Source organism: Anser anser (assembly GCF_964211835.1).
Source record: "Anser anser genome assembly, chromosome: Z".
NCBI classification, from domain to species: domain Eukaryota; kingdom Metazoa; phylum Chordata; class Aves; order Anseriformes; family Anatidae; genus Anser; species Anser anser.
Window position 1 is genome coordinate 38600712 of NC_139723.1, and position 22642 is coordinate 38623353.

At 35.2% G+C, this 22642-nt stretch overlaps 1 protein-coding gene across 2 annotated transcripts in view; it reads left to right on the forward strand.

Moving 5' to 3' along the window:
* SPTLC1 (serine palmitoyltransferase long chain base subunit 1) overlaps window positions 1–8568 on the forward strand; it is a 33384-nt gene extending 24816 nt beyond the window's left edge. The window contains exons 13-15 of one of the 2 annotated variants that reach the window (XM_083818971.1): window positions 3235–3352; window positions 4233–4306; window positions 4795–8568. In XM_083818971.1, coding sequence (XP_083675097.1) covers window positions 3235–3352; window positions 4233–4306; window positions 4795–4888 — 286 coding nt within the window. In that variant the 3' untranslated portion in view covers window positions 4889–8568. The other variant, XM_083818972.1, reaches the window with a different exon arrangement.
* The last annotated feature ends 14074 nt before the right edge of the window (window positions 8569–22642 follow it).

A 22642-nucleotide genomic window follows, 5' to 3' on the forward strand; every position in this document is an offset into this window, starting at 1 on the left:
TAGATTCAGAAAAAAAAATAGCTAAGGAAGTTAGTTCTCAGTCATAGTAGAAAAGAACTTGCAGGACAATACTAGGTGACTGTACAGCCCTTTAGCAGGTAACAATAAATGTGTAAAACAATATCAGAGGGAAGACTTGAACTAATATTTGCAGGATCTTGTGTATTTTTTTAATAACCATGCTAGAAAAAATGTGCAACAGTTCAAAGACGAGATAAAGTTTTGCGAGAGGAGTTTTGCTTCTTTGTTGTCAAGCTGTTACATTAAATACATTCATCTCCCATGCCTAACCATGGCTACTGCTTGATTCCCGTTCTTTGTGTTCTTCCTGTGACAGAGTGGAGCTAACTGTTGGTTTAACAGAGGGACAGTAGAATTGTGCACAAAGAAAGAGAAAAAGAATGTGTAGCTCTTCTCCTTTCTCATAACAGAACAAATACAATGATAATAGTAAATTAAAAACAAACTTTTTTTTAGCCAAAGTGTAACTAGCCTTTAAAATTTAGGACTGTATAAGGACCAGTGCATGGTTAATGTTCCAAAAAATGTTGGTCTCTGAATGGACAATGGGAGGAAAATCATTAGTGTTGTAAGCTAAAAGAATGACTGGTTTTGCTTCTTGTGGGTGTAAGCCAAGTGCTCGTTTGTGGAAGAAATGTAAGAACTCTTCTGAATCCCTCATTGAATTACTTTCTTATTAGAATCATAGAATATCCCAAGTTGGAAGGGACCCATAAGGATCATCAAGTCCAACTCCTGGCACCGCACAGGTCTGCCCAAAATTTTAGAGCATGTGACTAAGTGCACATTTGTCTATGGTGGTTTATATAGCATAAGAGAATGCTGTAGGAGATGGGATGCTAACATACAGCAGAAATAATCCTGACTTTCTAAGTAATCTTAGATAATGTGGATTTGTCTTGTTTTTTTTAAAATGTCTAGAGTCTTAAATGAAGAAGCTCTGTTGGGATGCGTTGGGATGGAATGGGGAAAGAATTTTTTGCTTGTTCAAAAAGTGTGCCAGTAGTAATCAGTATCCCTTAAATAGTTCATTACTTAAGGTGTATCTTATAGCAGGCTGAGAATTTTTCAGTGAAGCAAGTTTTCTTTGAGGAAAAGCAAGTTTTCTTTTTAAGATTTCCCCTTCTGGAGACACTTGATTTTTTTATTTGTTTTTTAAGTGAGACCCCATCTAAGTTTTCTGTTAGCAAAACTGACCGAAACGTTTGGCCTTCAGCTTTAGGACAGACTTTTCATGGAGAGTTCCCTACAGCTCAGAGCTTGGACTTGCCATTCAGTTCTGCAGCTCAGCCTGGTGGCTGAGGTGCAGGGAGCCTTGAGGTATGCCCTCTGGGATAGCGCGCTGAGGTTACCTACATACCAGCACATTCATGTCGGGAGGCATCCCTGGTCACTGGAACATGCTCGTCTTTTCCGTTATATTGTTAGAATGGTCTGTGGCGTGGATTTGGCCCAGGCTGAACAGCACTCTTTGAAATGACTCCTGGATGCGGTTCAGGAGTTAGTATGAGCCAGGAAACATTCCCAATAGGCAGTTGGGATGTGGCCACCCTGAGTCGGAGACTCAGACTTTTAAAAGTATGTATGTGAGTCATTCCCTACCCATTGGCCTCAGGGCCAGCAAATGGTCCAAGACATATTTAATTTACTAATACAGAACTAGCCTTAAAAGGAGTGTTGGAGTTCAGGAGACTACTTTTGTTCCTGTGTTACTTCAAACTGAGACTTTCTTTTTTCTTGTGTGGAAATTGTTCTTTTTTGAAATCTTTATTTTTCCAGTGTTTTTATGGAAAAATGAATTTTGATTTCAGGAAAGTTATAGTGTGCATGCAATTAGATTCTCAAATATTTGTTTAAATTTAATTTGGCATAGATTCAGAAAAAAATAGTTAATACTTCACATGAATGTTAAAGTACCTTCATTGGAAGACCTGATGCTAAACTCTTGGATTTCTTCAAAAATTGGATAGATCAATTGACTAGTTCAGTTTTCTCTAGCTGTAACTTATAGAAGTAGTTTTTGGATTAAACTTAAGTTTGAAACTTGTAAGCAAGACTCTGTGAGTAAATGTGGAGCTAATACAAAGCATGTTGTATGGGCAAATGTGCAGAGTTTGAATGGAAGTGATAAAAGCCTGCTTCCTCCTCATCTTTTCTCACTTATCCTTTGGGGGGACAGTTTATTTATTTCAATTGGAGAATGATGTCTAGTATATAATTAGAAGCTAATACTGTGCTTGTCTTAAACTGGATAGTTTTTTGAAGGGAAGTAACTCAGTTCTGTGGATGATTATATGATATGTCAGGACTGTAGCAGTCAGAGTCTAAGATACTAATTAACAGCTGTCCCCAGATACAGACATGGGAGTAATTCTGTTAAAATAACTACTTTTTAGAGGAGCTTCTGACTAAGTAGCAGAAGATGTTTTAAAGCTTTTCTACAGGAAATAAATAAAAATCAAATGCTGTGCCAAAAATTAAACTTGTTTCTTCATCTCACATAAGTGAGTAGCAAGGTTTGCTGTTGTTTATTTTGCTAACAAACTCAAAAACTTGAGTTAACTACTGTGTTTATATTAGTAAAATACATGCCCTAACCCTAACAGTCCTCCTACGTTTTTGGAAGGATCCTTTCACAGTTTTAAAATTCTTTGGGAATGGAGGAGCTAGCTATTGTTACACAAATTTGCTACAACTACATTCAGTAAACTCCTTAGGGAATATACTCATTTGGTAAGTTTTGTTGCTTTTACCTTTTGCAAACTGAAGTGCACATATGTTTTTCCTGTATTAGTATTGTAAATTTATGATGAATAGTCCAAGCTAGGGAAATACGCAGAAACCCTGCAGAACAGAACAGCTAGAGGAAAGTAAATGGATGCATCGGAAAAAAAGTGTTTCAGTACTATAATTTAAATAATCTTACTCAAACGTTAGCTAATGTTTTCAGGATTGCATAACTTTTTTGAAGAATGTTAAGAGGAAGCATGTCCTTATACAGTTTAATTTTTGTACTGTGTATACTGGTACAGAGAATGTTACTTTTGCTAATGAACAGCTATTCCTTATGCAAAACAATGTAGTATTATTTTTTATGAAATCTTCGCTCTTTCTTTTAGCTCTCCACCTGGAAAAGAGAAACACACACTGCCTAGAACTTCTGAACTTGTGTTCGACTAGTATGTGCGTTAAAAGTTTCATTATTTATTTTAGGATTTCTGGCTTAAAAGTAGTGGGAGAATCATTTTCTCCAGCATTGCACTTACAGTTGGAAGATAGCAGTGGATCTCGAGAAAATGATGTGAAGTTACTGAAGAGAGTTGTGGATTATGTAAGTGTCAACATAGCAATTAAAATATATTGTTGCTTTTCAATGGGAATAATGAATAAAATGCAAATAGGTAGAGTGACTTGTTGGGTAACTTTTGTTGGAATGCCTTGCAGGAAAGCTGCAAGAAACCCAGTTTCTTCACTGACTATAGGCCTAGTAAACACCATCTTCTAATCATTTCTCACTTCAGATATTCAGGTGTGTAATATTTGATAAAAATGTATATTTCTTTTTAACTTCAGAAAATAAAATGTTCATATAAAACAGTTGCTTAGGAAACATCTATGATATTCAAAGGAATCCATGTTATCATTGGTTCTGCTGATTTATTTTAACCTAGCATTCTGTAGTTTTGCTTGTTTGAGTCAGTGAACATGCTTTTTTTGTGTGTGTGTGAAGAATCCCATGTTTTTTATATCGTAATTTTTTTCTATCTTCACATTGTCTTTCTTTCTCCAGTATAAAGAGATGGAGGTTGTTAAAGGTATTCTAGATTTCAGGAGGCATGTAAACAAGACTATACAACAAACTCTGAAGTTGATTTTGCTTGATAATACATTTAAATTTGTTTGGATAGCCTATTTAATGCAGCAATTTTATCTAATAACTTGTAGAGGAAAGCTAAAAAAGCTATGCCTAACCTCTCCTGTTTTATATGTGTATCCTGTATTAAAATTAAAGATGCTTTTTGCACAGTCTTCAAAAATTCCTTTGCAAAAGGTTAGTTATCCTGACATCCAACTCATAAACGTTAGTTATATGTAGTCAGCGATCAAAAGGGTATACACCATCAGAAGTTCCCAGATTGACTGCTATATTTTGTTATGTACAATCAACCTTCTGTGTTTTCTCCTGTTTCTTTCTGTACTTTCATCTGAAGTGCATGAATAGTGGTATTGCATTAACTCAGGCCCGCTATCTGGAGAAAGAAGAAAAATGTCTTCCTTCACCCAGGTTAGTAGAAAGTCAACGTATTATTTCATTTTGTGGGATGTGATGCTTTATGTCTTTTCATACCATACTGGGGGGTTTGTTTAATAGCCTGGATATAATAATTGGTTGTGTAAAGAATGGGGGAGGATGAATTTTGAGTGACTGCTACGGGATGCTAATACCCTGAAATAACAACTATATCAAAACTACATGAATCTTTGCAATCAGCATGGCACTATCTTTGCCTGTTTACCAGACAGGATTTCCATGAACTACACATCTGCAGGTAAAAAGATAATAAAATTATTCTGCTGCTTATGTGTATGGAGGACAGGGTGGAAAGTAGTCTATATTCATTTAATCTTGTGCCTTGTGTCTGTTTGAATTTGAATTCATAATCTTTTCCCTGGGGATAGTAATTTTAATAAGTTAAAATAAGTAAAACAAAAGCCTAAAACTGAAGACAAGGATTAAAGCATACTGTGTATGTTTTGGTATTCTTTTTCTAGTATTCGAGTAGTGGTAACTGTGGAACAAACAGAACAAGAACTGGACAAAGCTGCATCACTTATTAAGGAAGCTGCGCAGTCTGTACTGAATTAACCTGTGGTTTTGAATTCGTCTTTCCTCAGATTATAAGGATAAATGTTTTACACTGTATAGTGAATTCCACTTTAGATACTCAATTTCATCTGCTGATGACATTGAAGCCTGACTAACAAGATTGTTCCGGAATGCTAAAAATGCAGTGAGGTGTAGAATGCTGAATTTCAGAAATGGCGAATGACACAATGTACTTACAACTCAAAAATTACCATTTTGTAGAATTTCTTAAAATGGAATGTGACTGTTGCATGCAGGCTTGTTTCCAAGTTTCATCTTAAGAAGTCTTAAATTTATTCCTTCAAACCCTTAAATGTTTTCAGACAGAGATATCATTCAGTTTTTCCCCAAAACATCTAAAAGGTGTATTTTTCTCAGAGTATTCTCAGAATGTACGAGCTTCAAATAAATTTAAAAGAAATTTACTTTTTTCAAAATGGAAGTTCCTAATACTGCTGAAAGTGAGAGAATAACATATCAAGACATAATTTTGTGCTGTATTAAGTCGTTTATATTGAATTATAGAGGGAACTTCAATTTTTATTTGTTTTTATCTTTGTCTAACCGTTTCTGGAAGCAGTTTTTCAAAATGCCTGGCCAGATATTCAGTTATCTAAAGGTAAATTCATATTAAACACTGTTTGCTTACCGTATTTCATATGTAAATATATGCATTTTTAATATTATGAGTGAGATTTTTCTTGTTATTAACTTAAACACCTAAACTGAAACTTCTAAGTTGTGAAACTGATAACAGTTCAATTACAGTATGTTCAGTCAGGGGACCTTTGCACCAGTCTTGAAGAGGAGGCATAAACAACAAGGAGTATGAACCAAAGTTTTGAAATGGCAACCGAATTCTAGCTTATTCAAACAACTTTGAAGCACAAAAATGCTGTGTGCTAAGTTATATCTCTAAACAGCTGCTATGTGTTAGAAGGGAACACTCTGACAGCTAGTAAGAGAATAGATGGTACAAGTACTACTGAAATACAATCAATATGTGCACATAAAATCCCCATGTAATTCGATAGTAATATTTGGATATTTATGCTGTTGGGATTTTCAGTAAGCACAAATGGATAGAAACATAACATGAAGCAGAGAAAACTGGTAAGGAAGGATGACAGTAAGCTGTATCTTTTTATAAAATAAAACTATAGCTATGTATTTCAGCATTTTTTTTAAGAATGCCTGTTTAAAAAAACAACTTTGTATTCTGTCTGATCTGCATTTGGGTTGTTTTGTACTTATGTGCCTTTTTGGTTGCTGCTACAAGGACTACAGTACTATTTTAAAAGAAAGATCGTTGTTTAAATAAAACACTGTATGTTTGATTCAAATTTTTATGTATCACATAATTAGCATGATTCAACTGTATTTTGTTGAATATTCTCCATCAGATGATTATAGTTTATGTTGTCTCTTTCAGTTGATAGCGACTCCATCTTTGCAGTGGTTTTCTGAACTCTGTACATTTAGATGAAACTGCTAAAGTTGTTTGGGCTTTTTTGTCAATGGTGTGGCTGGCACTAGAAATATTCAAATCATTATCTATGTAATGTAGAGGAATCTTCATTTCAACATGAAAGAATGTTATTATTACATTGACATTTATGTTTTTCTCTCAACGGTGAGTAAAAGCCTGTGAGAAACCAACAACTTAAAAGGACAAAAATGTGAGAATGGAAGCTGGTTTGTGTTTTACAGGCTGGAACTGAAGTGCCTTCTCAAGAACAATCACCCTTCTCAGGGCCTTCAGAGATTTTGAGAGATGGAAATTAAAACTTACCACTATACTTTGAGATTGTGAGCCATTTTTGGTTTAATAATACAAAACTTAATTTTCAAATAAACTCAAGCCTGTGACTTACAGGCTGGGAACAAATGAGTTGCTTGTATTCTAGTGCAACATAATTGTTTTGAAGTTTAAGGTAAACCTATGAAGGTAAATATGTAAATGATTAGCATTAGAATATGAGATTGCAGAATCTGTACTGCTTCCATTTTCTATTAGGTTGTCTGGAAATAGGGGGAAATTTTTTTGTTGTTCTCTTGGGAACTAGCAATAAGCTTTAGATGTATTTTATTGGTTTTATTATGGTTTTGTTTTTTTTGTTGTTTGTTTTAAAATAAAGTGGCAACACTTAAATTGGCAGGAAGCAGAGTGGAACTTCTGGCAATTTCAAAGCCATAACTAAGTTGTTCTGATGAGGCAAAAGCTGAAGTATATTGATAAAAGATACCACTGATTCATTTAGCAAACACATACTCAGCATTAAAACATTGGTTAAACTGCCTTTGACAGTTTGTTTTTAATAATTATATAGGAAATCAGCACTTAGACCGCACTAAAGCGGATGCCTTATTGTTAATAGCAGTTGAAGTATTGTTATTAATGTGCTTTTTACTGACAGGTCTCTGGGAGAAATTAACAGGCTTAAGCAATGTAGCTGGTGGAGAGAGATATCCCTTGTCAGTTTAAGCAAGTCTGGCCCTCTTCATTTTCAGTCTTCTGATAAATGTCCCTGTTTGATATGGCAAACAGATGAGGGGAACAATGGCTGGGGAAAAAAGTTGGTTGGGGTTAGGGAGACAGCAGGTGATTCTGGTTAAACTTTTGACATTAGAAAATCAGAGTGGAAGCCTGCTAAGGTGCTTAAATTCTCAGTGCTCTAGGCTGATAAATGTATGAACAAGCCTGTTTTAGTTGCTTTGTGGTTTTGCTTAGATGAAGTGGGACTTTTTCACCCATTTCTTCAGACACTGGAGTGAGGTTGGGGTCTTAGAAACTTGCTGGAAACCTGTTCGGCAGGATACTGTGAAGTGAATTCAGAGCATAAGGGCCTGATCCTGAACATCAACATTTCTATTGGAAAAAAAAATGTGGATTCTTAATTTTAATTCAACTTCTTCATTATTTTTATTTTACCCTGCTAAGTATTTGGAACAGAGTTTAAGCTGAATGGAAGCGTCAGGATGATAAATGGGGATCATATTATATATCTTTTTTTTTTTTTACTAAAGACAACTATGTGGTAGTTGAGAAGGAATGCATTATAACTGTAATAAGGTGGTCATTTATTGAAATTGTTCTGTTGAAAGCAGTTATTTGCAATATATAGGGACTGGGATAGGCTGGAAAGAATTTATACTTTGAAGGTATTTTTGCTTGAGGAAACATATCTGTGATTTTTTAAAGCCAAGTGATCTGTTTTTCATGCATGTTTAAAAAATAGTTGATTGTTATTTGTATAAGTTCATTGTTTTTATAGGAAAACCTACAGATGCCTTTTTCTGTTTATTATAGTAATCGTAATTTTTGGATAGGAGGTGAAATGCATAAGGAAAGTATTAAGAAAGAAGTAGAGGTATGGCTGGACAATTTTGATTTTTTTTTTCCTACTTTTGAAATATAATCCCAGTCACTGCACAGAATGGTGTACTGTCTCCTTTCTGTCACTCCATCTGGACTTTATTATTTTAAACAGGGTTGTGGAGTGTTGGCATTCACTGATCTATGAAGTTGCTACCGCAAAAGTGTCTTGCATCTTGAGATGACTCGAGAACTGTACATGAGCTGTAAATGCTGCTTAAACAGAGGAAATATTTACAACTAACACAAAGCGTTTGTGCATTAAACTGTTTCAGTGTCCCAATAAAAGGAAGTGTCTGGATAATGTTTCTTGTTGTGTTTTTATGTTCTTTGGCAGTTTCCATGCTAATAAGATAATGGACTTAGTCTGTCTTGCTGGTGATGGATTGTTCAGATGTTCGTTTCCTGTCCCGTGTGTGCTAGGTCATTCCAGAGTAAGCGTAATAAAAGTCACATACATGATAAATCAGCTAAGTTGCAGATTGCTGGAAGGTGGAAGTACCTATCAGGGAAGGACTGATCTATACACAACCACTTTCTAGTTCTTAGGTAGCAGGTACTTAGGGAAACTAGACACTGGCCCAGATACAGTTTAGCTGTGACCCAGTATGAAATATCTGATGTATCGGCAAACCCTTAAGTCCAGCTGAAATATGCCCAGCTCTGAAGGACCTTTACAGAAGAGAATACTGAAGCTTCGCCTGTTGTGTTACATGGATAATATTTGTCTTTACCCCTGATATTAAAGGAATTATCACCTGGCTTTGGATATTCTTGGGGTACCTGAGCTGTATTTTCCAATAGGGGAGTGAGCCAGTGTTGGCAACAGTGAGTAAGTACTGGAGTCAGAAATAAAACATTAATTAGCATTGGAAATATAGTTAACCAGTGGATTATACATTTGATGCAGAGCCAAAGTGAAAACAGTATAGCTGTGCAGATTTAAGATCTAGGAGGAAAGAACACTTAAGGCATGTAAAATAAACTCTTCAAGAGATCTACTTATTATATAAGTGCTAGATGAAATACATACTTCTGTCTCTTGAACTACAAACTCGTAAGCTTGTTCTCTATATGTATGCATCTCTTGTATGGACCAGGTCTTAGTACCGGTGTAATGTAACTGCTGTTTCTATTAAATAAATAGATTGGAGATGATGAGAATGATGTCCAATACTTAGGAGCAGTGCTGCGTCAAAATTGACTTCATTTAAAGATACTCTAGCAAGAACAACTAATGATGCTCTGAAGTATTGGCCTAACTCAACCATTGCCACTAAATGGCAATAATTCTTGATGCTTGCATAATTCAAAATTTGGTTTCTATTGGAGTAAGTATTTTGATGATACTGAATAATATATCAGTAGATGTTGGGGGGGGGAAGATAAATTATTTAAATTCAGTGCACTACAGTAAGTACATGTTAATGATGCTAATGAAAGAATAAAAAAGGTGAAATAACAGTAGCACTTCATACTAGTCTGAGAAGTTGCTTTGACTTTCTGTAATCATTTTTCACTGGCTTGGATTTTTTTCTTTCACATAAGATTATGAAATGGCTGTTCTGTAAAGTCAATTGCTTTAAGTTTGAGTATTAACTTTTTTGTTTTAATTTTGTTCAGGATAATGTTTTTATTATCTGACTTCATTTGTCTTTAACACGTTTGTACTGAGTGAAATTTTGCCTCTGTGCAAATGGTGAATATGAACTTTAGATACAAAATAGATACAGGCTACAATGCCTGATCAAGAATTAGTAGTAAATAGTAACCAGTGTTGGCAATATCTGCTGAGTTATCCATGTATAAAAAGGAAAAAGTTAAGCCAATAAATATATGAGGATTGTTTTATTGAGATGTACTTATTTTTCTTATTGTTAATAAGCAAATTTTTAAGACTTTGTTTATACCTAAATTGCTATCTTGAGAATATGGATGTTAAAAAGGCTTGATCTTTGTAAAACCTTAAACATGTTAAAAATTTGCTGTCTTGTTTCTCAAGTCTTCTGTCATTTCACGTACGTTTGTTTTCCAGTCATCTTCCCAATTTCTCATTTTCCAGGATGGCCACCAAAAACAAATGCATTGTTAGTTGTTTAAAAATTACTTAAGCAGTGAGGTGTTTGGTGTACAATAGACCATGTTTTAGTGATTATGTCCACATTTCCTGAAGGTAGAGACATGTTCCTGTTGCCAGGTGTAAGGCAAGGGATGTGCAGAAGGTTGCTTTAAATTGGGTTTTTAATTATGATGGGCTTTAAAAATGAATTGCATTTATTAGGTGATGATTCCAATGAAAAGGGAATTACTCAGTTGCAGTCATGTTAGTTGTGCTCAACTATTACTGGATTCTGCTGGTGAATGATGTGCAATTTACAATATATTTTAACTTGAGGTTTAAAGAACAATTTGAAGTATGGAGAACCGTATAGTTACTCAGCTATCAGTGGACATTTTTTAAGCACAGAAAGAGTTGTTTTCTTAGTAATTTGTTTTTTGAAACCATAGAATTAAGTACAGGTAAGATATCACAGCTGCAGTATCAGGTATGTTGGAGCTACAGGTTTAAAATGGAAATAATAATTACAGTAATACATGAAGCATAAATAGCTTATTAAGTGCTTGTTAAGAGTAATAAGATGTAAGAATATAAAGTGATGCAATGGAAAAAAAATGGACAGCAGGGTCCTACCTATCATTAATAATGATAATGGGTTTCAGAAGTTAATTATCACCAGAATTGTTGCCCACCCATTGTTTGTCCACCCAAGTCTATGGAGTAACAATGCACATTGGAGAATGGTGTGCTTGATTCTGAATACTTGGAATTGCTGTATATCAGAAGTTGCGTTCATAAGGAAAGAATCCTAAGTGTGTGATAGTGGCTTATTGTGGCTGATCTAGTGCCAGATAGTGGCTGACCTCACAGCAAAATCAGGTGCAGCCGTGAAATCTTATAGAAACTAGAAAATGAATAAAGTTATATATATTGTTGGCAATGTGGAAGCAGAGTACAATGTGTGATGACAAAGGGAATATATTATGTATCTATACATCTTTCTGTGAATACATTTCCTATGCTGTACTAAAAGTGTTGGAAACAGCTAGGTTAAAAAGAAAATGGACCTCTAAACAGTCTTGAGCAGAGCTAAAAATTGGTATTAAATGGCAAGGTTCAAACAAGTTTGGGCTATTTCAACCTTTAGCATTAAAAAAGAAAGGGTTCAGCATATTGTACTGTTTTGTCTACAGATACTCTTTGTGCCGCCAATGGGGCAAGAGATGTGTAGTTAACCCATTGTTGAAGGAGTTTTTGTTGTCACAGAAAACAGCAAAATTTGCCTTTGGGGTAGTTCATTATGGGACTGTTGATGGGCATTGTACAAGTTTTATGCTATCCAAATAATTTAACATCTTACTCAGAGAATGAAGGGACTGGCACCATCCTTTACTTCTGGTAAACAGGAGTAGCCTCAGAAGTCTTAGGTTGTTAGTATACACCTTGGTGTGTTTATCATCCATTAAGGCAGTAGTGATGGATTTGAGGAGACAAATAGAGCCATAGAATCTCACTGTGCAGACAGACTTTCTGTTCTAGCTGCTCTGTCAATAGCCGCTTTAATAGTACATAAACTTTAAAAGCCATTGATTAATCCTGCTTGTTTACTATTTACATTTATCGCAATATATGTTTACTCTTTAAAAGCATTATTGCATTTGCCAGGCATTAATAGCAAAGAGAACGTTGAAACATCTGCATTACAGTGGATCCTAGAACAGCAACTTCCAGACCAATGGATTATTTCATATGCTCATGTACTTACCAAAAGAATCCAGAAGTTAAATGGGTTTAAGGTTTTCTCGAAAGATTCAGGCGTGGGTCCTGTACTCTTGTTACCACTTTTCTTGTGAAAGTACCTTGACGTTATGAGATAATTACTGTAGTTCTCGCAAGAGCAAGCTCTAGGTTTCTCAGTGTAGGAGGATCTGGCTGCATTTCACAACAGTCTTACAATATATTCACGTTATTTGCAGTTTTCTGCCTGTTTGTAGAGTTTTCAGTATGGGAGCTCTCCAAGACTTACATGAAGCTGTGCGGTGCTCCTGAGCAGTAACCAAGGAACACAATATATGAGAGGCTACATGAAGTCATACAAAATACCTTACTTTAACAAGAAAATAAACTGTTTTCTTGGCTGTTGACTAATTTTCTTAGCTGTTGACTAATTATGTTGATGATGTTTCCCTCTGAGAGGCATTACAACGTCTAGGCAATATTCTTGGTGGCCAGCATAAATATGTATAGTCAGCTACAGTTATTTATGTTCATAAATGCTGCATCCACTTGAAATATCTCAACTATACAGAAATTAATGTAAATTTATGTTATTACATTGATGTGGTATTTGTTATCCATCCCATAGTAGAGGAGATCAGGAAAAGTGCTCTGCAGCAGACAAAATGCTTTCATTGTTAAAGGAAAATATTTCCCTCTTTCTGATAAGTGAAAAGAAATAGAAGTATGTGGGTCTTTTTTGTGTATGTGAGAGAGAAAATACACTTTTTTATTGTTCCTTTATTGTATATCATTTTTTTCTTACACCAATAAACACATATAATGCAAACACTATCTATGCAAGAACATGTTTTAAAGAATATGCAGTTAAAACTTCACATGCTGTTAATAAGCAACTGCTTTCTGATGACTTTTATATTTGTCTTCAGAAAGAAGTTGCTTATTAATATGGATACTATATAAATGTATGTGTATATACAGTGTCTATAATGCATTCTGTACATGTGTGTATGCTGTACATATGTTGTTTAGGGATCTGCAAAAAGGAACAAATAATGTCACATGTTATCTGCACCTTAACTTTCTGATTTTGGAATTCTGCCTGACACAGGAATTTGTGTTTATTAGGGAAATTTTCAGCAAGTGATTGCAGAAGTCTAGCAGGCTGTTGGTTCCGTTATACAGGCAAAGAGAAACTTTCAAGGTCAATGATGAAGTTAGATGACAATATGTCCTCATATTTGCGTTCACTTAAAACTGTAGGGTTTGCGTTTAAATTTTGAAAATAAACCAGTTCATTATTAATGTGTTTAACATTAGTTTTAAAATTGTGTTAAAGCTTGTATTAAAGTACTAATAAATAGCAATGTCTCATTACCACAGGGAAATCCTTAAAACAGTTCATAGGAGTGTTTTGAATTCAGAAAGATTTTGAATTTACTGTTTATTTATGTGTGAGTATATGAAACTCAATAGAGAAAAACTTAAGATTTGTACAAGTATTGTTATCTTTAATGTTCGTATGCTGGACCACTGTTTCTGTCTGGCATAGGATTGCTTTACTCCAGAGTTTGTGAAGTGTAACAGCATGTTTTGCAGTGGAATGGTGAGAAAATATGGTAATTTGCATGAGTGTTAGACAGAGACATTTTACTTATTTCCAGTGTTAGCCAGGTAAGGTTTCTGGCATCAGTACTACTGTAGAGCGTAGTCAAATCATGAGGTATCCCAGTCAAGTTTGGTGCATTGCGTAAGGATAAAACTAAGATGTAGAAATAATACATCAGGGAATCGAGTGTATTGTTTTTTGTTAAAGTTGTGGTTTCACTCAATTTATGCGCTTACTGCTGCTAATACCCCTATAAGAAAAGTAAACTGGTGACCTCATCATGTGTACCAATTATTGTTTTTTGTCTGACACCCTTTTAGACAAGTACTCTGTATATGACCCTTTTACTATATGGTTAGAGCGTTTTTGTGGATATTCTGATCCTAATTCAGAAACTGTAGCTAAAACAACTGTATTGAGTATTAATGGTGCTTTTTACCATCAGAACACAAAAGTCTCTAATTCTGACTGGAACATGTGAGCTAGCTTGGCCTAGATCAGAACTGAATTTCTAAAGGTCTGTCCAGCAAACTTTTCTTCTTTTCCCTGGGTTTTGGCCTGTTACTATTATTTAACAGTCAAAGTTAAATAGCTCAGGTAGGCAAAAATAGATTTTCGTGAGGTTTGTTAAACATTATTTGGAGTCTTGAAGGGTATGAACAAGTTGATATTAAGTATATTGTTGAATCCTGTTCATACTAACTGCTGCATTGATTGACTTGAGAATGGTATTATGGAAGGCAACTGTAGTATAACAGCAAGATCAAGAAAGCAATACATTTACCCTCAGGCAGGTGATTGTGTTTTTGACCCAATATGGCTTCTTTAATCATTTAGCTATACAGCAGATCTGAGAAGGCTCCAGATGGAGAATGAACCTACGACCCCCTGACATAAAAACATCTATGATACCAATTACACCATCTGTTGGTCATAAAACCACATTCTCTATCTTTTCTTTGCTCTTGTGTTATACAAAAGCTGAAGGGTGATATTTGGAGCTGTTCTAGTTTATCCGTGCGCTTTAATGCAGAACACATTTTCACAGAGAGGGAGAACAAAGCACAATAGCACTAAAGTTCAATTTACATTCTCAGTCAGTGAAAACAAAAATGAAAATAAAAAACAGTTGTCTGAGTCATTATTTATACTCAAACTATGGCTTCAATTGTAGTTTCTTCCCAATGCTTGTGATTTTAAAAAAATAAAAATAAACCACCAACAACAAAACAAAGAACCAACACCACCCAAACCTCTGAAGTCCCTGCATTGAAAGATGATCTGTAACGATAAAAATGAAATTAAGGCAGCATTGAGATTTGTACAGATCACATTGGTAGATGATGCATGCCTAATACTAACTTCTACACTTATATAGGATTTGTATTTGGTTTGTAGTGTTTGGGAAGGTAGAGTAGCTGTGAGTATGGGGTACTGGGAGTATATGGAAGTTTAAGACTTGACCAGTTCACTGCACTCACAGAATCCATCTGACTGGACTGGACTCTTCTGTAAGGACTCATTGCTCAGACTCATCAAACTAGTATTCTGAAGTACCTGATAGACTCTGAATTTGGATCTCAAATTTTGTCCTATGGGTAGAATACTTACCCCTAAGTGGCTTACTGTGGTCAACAGAAATGACAAAGGAATACTGAGAGCTGGGATATAAGGAATGATGTATTGAAACAATAAGTGTTTTGTATTAAGGATGAAACTGAAGGCGTAGGTCCCTCATAGCAAACAAATGAGAAGATGTATGCTACTGGTGCAGAACTGACAACTGAGATGAGGTAAGTTTTCAATCTTTTAGGAGTATTTTTTTCACGTAGTACAAATTTTCTTTGTGGTGTTTGACTGAGTTGTGGTTCTGGGGAGTAATGGCTACTTATGAAAGCTGTATCTTTAAATTCAGTGACTACTTTTGCATGTGTTGCCTTACATCAAGAGCAAATTGGACAGCTATACGACTGTATAGTGGTGTGTTGAGCAGTTTTCAAAAAGACCAGAAAGTTACTGCTATACTCTACATGACCTATGCGTTCTGTTACCATGTCTGATGGTTCTGAGCTTTGTGATAAATATAGCCCCTACAACATCTCTTTTTAATAAACCTTGTGCTCTAATTTTTGACATTTATCTATCTAACATAAAAATAAATACCCACTATATTACATAAGTAGCATAGATATACAGTAGGTGGGAGAAACATTTATTAGGAGAAAGTCCAAAATCCCCCCAATTTTTTGTTCCTTTTTTGCTTTGGAAGCTGGCTTTTTAGGCTAAGAATGAGACACTGAATAAAGGACATTTGAGTTTGCTATCAATACATTGATGTTTTTGTACTGTCGCTTCATTGTTACTTTTTAATAAACAATCTTTTTCTCTTATAAAATTAATCAGTATTCTATAAAGATGGAGAGAATTGAAAACTGAAATTGAAGTTTGGTCATTGATAAAATTGAGCAAAATATTTAAGTTTTCTACTTTGATTTATTCCTTTTGTGTACATTTCTATACAATTATATGGAAGTTTTGACAATTACACGTAGCTACATTGAACCCAAATAGAAGAGGAAATAAGTGCATGCCAATCAGTAGAATAGATAGGGTGACACAAGTACAGTTCAGATGCATTTTTTCTTCTGCCAGCAGAACAGTTCAACATAGTGTCACCAGAACCTTCACCCTTGGTTAATACTAACATGTCCCTTCAAAAAACCAAGTCTGTTTTTCATGATTTGCAGTGAAATCTATACTCTGAAAAGTAATATGGAACATAACTTATAATAGTAAAAAAATTAAATTTGCATTTTCTCAGTTCAGTCTAAACTCTGTTGTATTCATGATCAAATCTGGATACTCCATTTCTTGTGACACTGAAAAACATTTGTCTATTGTGGTAGTATATGACATTTCATTGTAGTCATGGACTTCTTCATATTTTCCTTTATGTATTAATAATTGTACCAATCTTGCTGTTTAAAGAAAGATGATTTTGGGAAGCATCTCAAAAGGCCATTCCTGGAAATGTTCAAGGCTGGGTTGGATGGGGCTTTGAGCAACCTGGTCTAGTGGAGGGTGTCCCTGCCCATGGTGGGGGCTTTGGAATTAGATGATCTTTTAAGGTCCCTTCCAACCCAAACCATTCTTGATTTTGCTTCATAGAATCATAGTACATCTCAATCGCTGGTGGCAGAGTCTAATTTTGCTGCTACTAGAAGGTTACTAGAAAACTTCCACTGAATACAATTAATAAAAGACTAACAATACTGGATCAGACTGAGGTCTGTCTGGGCCAGGAACTTGTTCTTAGGTTGCTGCCTACAGCAAGTTATTGAAAAGCTTTAAGAAAAAGGGCTTTACCTCCATTAAGGCCATTCATTCCGTTTCTTATGATCTTGATGGTCTTGAACACGGAAAAGGAATCAACAGACACCAGACTACTTTAATGGTCAAATCCTGTAGTGCTAGTGTTATTTCTTGACTTATTGTCACAGTAAATAATTCAGAATACATTTTACTATCCAAAATATTTTTTTTTGTAGTTCTTTCTGTCTTTGGAAGTGACGTATGCTCTCTAGTAAGATGCACTCCCATGCTTCCATATCACTCTTTAAATCTCTTTGCACCTGGTAAATATACTCACTGATAGATTTTAATTTATATTATTTAATTTATCAGCATAGAAACAAGGCCTTTACCTTCATCTCCCTTGTTGCTGAGAGACAATTACATCAGTGGTTCTTAAAAGTCTGAGTTTCAACTGGAGAATCACAAGGCCATCTTAGGCGGTACACAATGCTTTCTGAAGACTTTCTCATGGCTCTGCCAGAGGTGGTGTTGCTCTGTGCTGATAGTACAAAGGAATAAAACTTTATATGCAATGTAAGACCTGTATTCAGTGCTGCCATCCAGAAGGCCACTACATGTGATAAATCTCAGTGCAAGACAAAGTCTCTTCCATCTCTTGAAAGCAGAGTAAGAATTTCTCCGTGTTGTCTTTGCTTTAGTGTTTTGCAATAACTCCATTATTCTCTAGTGGGTAACTATTGTTACAAGTTGTAGGGTTAGAAATATGACCTGAAAGCACAAACTGAAATTGTGCAGAGTCAAATATTTAGCTTTTTTTTTTTTTTAATTTCTTTTCCCATGCATTCAACAATTACTGTAGCTCTCAGGATGTTAGAACTAACGCAGACCAAGTTTAGCAGAGAAGGCTTCACTGCTTAAATAGAGAATGAAGAATTTTCATAAAGATGAAGCTAGTCTTCTTGAAGCACAGACTGAAGAAAAAGTTTTCTGAATTTTTGTATCCTGATCTGAGGTGCAGGTTTTATTTCTTATACTCTCACAATTTCTATAAAACTTTGGTCAATGTCCCCATGGGTTTAGTTTCTTCACCTCTAAAAGTAGCTAACACAGGTTCTTTAACTTAAGGTTGCATATGTTTGTTTCCATAAGAGTTTGAAAACCTCTGAAGCTGTAGATTATGTAGTACAAAATATTTATTATAAGACAAATCTCTACTTTCAAGTCTTATTTCCTCAGAATGTGTTCTATGTAATTTACAGTAAAGCTTTAGATCACTTTGGGAAACCATTGTTTGATTTGAACTCCTCCACAACTTCTGGCAGACCTGTCTAAGTACCAAATTGTTGTAACATGCATATTTATTGATAGCAAAAATGTTTAGGTAAGTTTAAATACTGCAGGCTGTTCCGTATGTTGTGATTATCAGTGTATGTGTTTTAGACAGAAAAGTTTAAAGCATGGTTTAATAAGACAAAATAAATCTAGATGGCATAAAACTGATAGTATTATGTCATGAGTGCTAATGTAAATATAGTCTTCATGTTGGAAAATCGTGAAAGATGACCCGATAAGCAGATACATATTGGAAATTATTCTGCTAATTGGCTACGCATTTTTCTAAAAGCTCAGTGCCATCAATTGCACCAAGTTTTCCTATATATGGTAGTCCTAAAAAATGTTAACTGTAATGTTTAATCCCTTTGTTGGAAGGTATGCATGTTTTTGTTTATATAGAAGTTAGTTACATTACTTTTGTTAGGCATGTCTGATTAAAATTTGCCAAGAAGGTTGTAGAATAGTTCCCATGTGGATACTAAGTTTCTTTTTATAACATTTCAGATTTTATTGTTTCCATAAGTTTTCAACTTTATTCAATCCTTTGTTTCAAGTCTTCCCAACAAATTTTAGTTATGATTGTTCAAATCTTCTTTATAATATATTGCATCAGATTTTAAAGCAAATGCTGACAGCAGCAGTATTATATACCCTACATACCAAGCAGATACCACATGGTTTCAATAACAGGCACCCCTGTTGAGTGTGGATCAAATCAAAATCCTTGCATAGTCATGTAAAATGCACTGATAGAAATCTGTCTTTAAATCTGTTTTTTGATTTTAAAAATGGATTCTTTTGGAGTTTATCCTACCACCATACAGGTATGTAATTCCCACTAATGCTAATGAAAGTTGAAAATGCTGTGGTTTCCAGTAGTCCTAGAAGTCAGCTTGACCTTTTATACAACTAAGTAAACAAAACAAACCCCACGGAGTTTATTGTAGGTGGTAGGAAGGCTGACTTGAAAGTCTTAAACATCATAGTCTTGTTGTTATTACTATCAATGCTAAAGAGATAAAGTTTTAAATAGTCTTTGGCCTGGGATTCTTACCAACAGTTGTTTCTCTTCTGTTATTTAACATGCTAAAGGTAAAAACTGAAAACAAAGAGCAAATATTGCATTTCCAACAGTAGCATCAACTCAGTATTGTTGTATTTGAGGAATGTATATGTATATTGCCCAAATTGTTGGATTTTTATTGTTGTAAATAAATGAATAGATAACTTTGTGAAATTCCAAATATAAACAGAAACTGGAAATATAATGGATGTGTGCAGAACTCCATTTAAAGTCTTCTCTTTACTGCATTATTTTTTCCTTTATTTTACTTTAATGAATTTCTGCATTGCTTCCAAAGAATATATATTTATATATATATATAAAAAATGGGGGGGGGGAGGGGGAGGCTTGCAAAATTGTAGATTTATTATGGGTGGTTGGTTGCAATAGAAAATCTTGTAATGTTCTTCCAACACTTCAATAATATATGCACATCGGTATAAAATTATGTGTGTGGTACATCAGTATTAAAATGTATGCATACCCAGTATACATTAAAAGAAAATCCATTCCCCCCCATTTTACAATGGAATAAATTATTTCTTATGTTTCAGTCATTCCTCCCATATACATTTGTTTGGTTAGTTTTATTTCTAGGGCCATGTGTGTCTCAGAAGCTGTTTGCTCTGTTCACGTTCTTTTTCATATGTGCAGCCCTGTGCACTGTAAGTCACTATGTAACAAAAGTCTGCTGGTTCCTCTCACACCCTTTCAAAAGTACAATTTTCTATGCTGCCTCTCCCCTCTTCGTGTAGAATTAAAAGCTATACAAGTGTAGAAATGTGAAGTTTAAATAGACCACCTTCATATGTTTTACATTACAGACTAACACAGGGGCTTTTCTGCTTAATCAGTCTATGCCTTCTCATCTGACTTAACTGCTATAAATATTGAGTATTTCAGAACCAACCACACACAGAAATAATATTATCTTCCATTGTCTTTATTTTTCCTATTATCCTTAACTTACAGACAGTAAAAGTGCTGTTCAGACTTTCCCCAGTTATCCTTGACTGTTCCCAGAGGGCTTCAACTCTGAGTTGGAAATGAGCTGTTCTGTTCCTCTGCTTCCTATTTTTCTTAGTTGGGTTGATTCCTGGCAACGCATGCTGGCCTGTGCTTGCTGAGAACCTGACAAAGGACAGTTTTGCTCAGGGTCTGACTTTTGTCGGTCCAGCATTGCATAATGTTAGCTGTTGCACAAGGCAACAACTGGCATATGCTGAGGCCTTTTAGATGAACTCTTCTCCACAAAAATGGTACTGGTGCCTCAGAGATATCATCAAGTCTATGCAATAGCTCAGAGCATCTGAGTCCAATTTAACTGCGCTATTTAATTTAATTACAGATTTGTTGTAAGAAGTTGACTGCTGCTGCTGTTATGGTAGCTTGGGAAAGAAAGATGTCAAGGAACGTTCATTTAAAAGGCTCTCATGAGAGGCAGGTAAACACTTGTGTAGCACTGCAGCTGATATTACACAAGTCAGGTAAACCTCCATCAAAACCTTAGGCTCAGCAGTTTCTGAACAATAAAATAAGTTAGAAAACCCACTTTTGTTCCTATATATTGGTGATGTTACGGCTGTTATGGGAAAACAGTAGTGACTGATCTAATAATCCATCCTTGAGTCTTTGCTGAAAGTGAAGAAAGCAAACTGATCCCAGATCAGAGGTTTTGAGTCCAGTATGTCAAAATTTGGTTGCATAAATGGAACTCAAACCAGGATGCATGTTCTTAGAATCCCTGATGTGAAATGGATATGATGCCACCAAAGTAGCTGACCAGGTATAAAAAATCTGTTTCCCTAAAAGGTGAAACAACATACTTTCCTTCAGTCCCTTTTCTTCTACCTGTGAAATATAGGGAAATAAGACTTTTTCATTCAGGAGAACTATTTAATGTATCCCCGGGCTGATGCAATTTCCTGTCTTCCTTGGTGGATCAGACTGAGCTTGCAGTTTAAACCTAAGACTAAGTAGGAATCTTTTTTTTTTTTTCCTAATTATTGTTCATTTCCAATCCTGTCATGTCTCTTTTGTGAATGAAAGGCACAGAATGTCAAAGGGGTGTTAATGAAGGGAAAAATGAAGGGAAATGAAGGGAAATTTTCCTTAATGAAGGGAAATATATGCTTAGGTAACTTCTTCCTATCTGTAGAATTTGAAGACCATAACTGTATAGATGAGACAGGATAATTACTTATTTAAAACTCCACTTTAGTAACAACAAAAGTTATATAAGAGGGACAAGAATAATGTAGACTGCTTTTTATTGTTGTGTAGTGAACAGCTGTTCAAATTGTTCTGATTCCAGTAAAAGGGAACAAGAAGAGGTAGAAATTGTCTTTAAGTGAGCAGAAATATTCCATTGTTCAATTTTGTTGTTGTTGTTTTTATTTATGGGACTGGTACATAGACCAAGAGAAAGTGAAACAAAAGGACAATGGGTATAAAATGGGTAGCAGTGTTGCAAGTCAAAACCAGCTGAACCAGTCATAGTGAAGCTTGCAATTATAAGTGACAAAAAATGTGTTTTAAAATAACTTTACTTGCTTTTTTAATAGAAGAGAACTTCAGTGGCCCATGTGGGACTTTGGGACCCAGGCGATGTTTTCATTCCAGCTGACTGGCTTTACATATCTCTCTGGGGAGAAAAGGATATATGTAGTCTTTAAAATGTTTTAAATGTAGAATTCTTTGTAATCATATCTTCCTTGATGTATTTTAGTCCCAAGTCTTTTATCTATGCTGCCCATTAATTTTGTGTGTATATCTGCTAAGCAGTTGTATTCATGCTTGTGTTCAAGTTCACGTCACTCTCAGGTTCTTACTCAGTAAGTACAATGGTCTGTGAATGCTACAGAATAAACTATTTGCTCAGGCACAGACATTTGAAAATTCATCAGTACGCTGAATTTACTTTTCACAAGTGTGAAGTTCAGAATGTAGTTGGGAGAAGGGAAAAATGTGGCAGACTGTCTTCCTCAAAGTGTTATAGACCAAAGGAAAAACAGTTGGGATCATATACTGAAAGCCAGTAGCACTCATCTGCTCTGTGCCATCGAACACAGCAACACCGAATGAATTTTACTTGTAAACATGTTCCCATTACTCTTTGTGTGTTATCTTTGAAGTTCTTCCCATGGTAGCTCTTGCTGCCTTATGTGTGTATGCCATATGTGCCCCTGAGTGTGGGGAGAGAAGAATGAAGGAGAGGAATTCCACTTTACCACATGATGGATCCCTAGTGCAGGACTGCA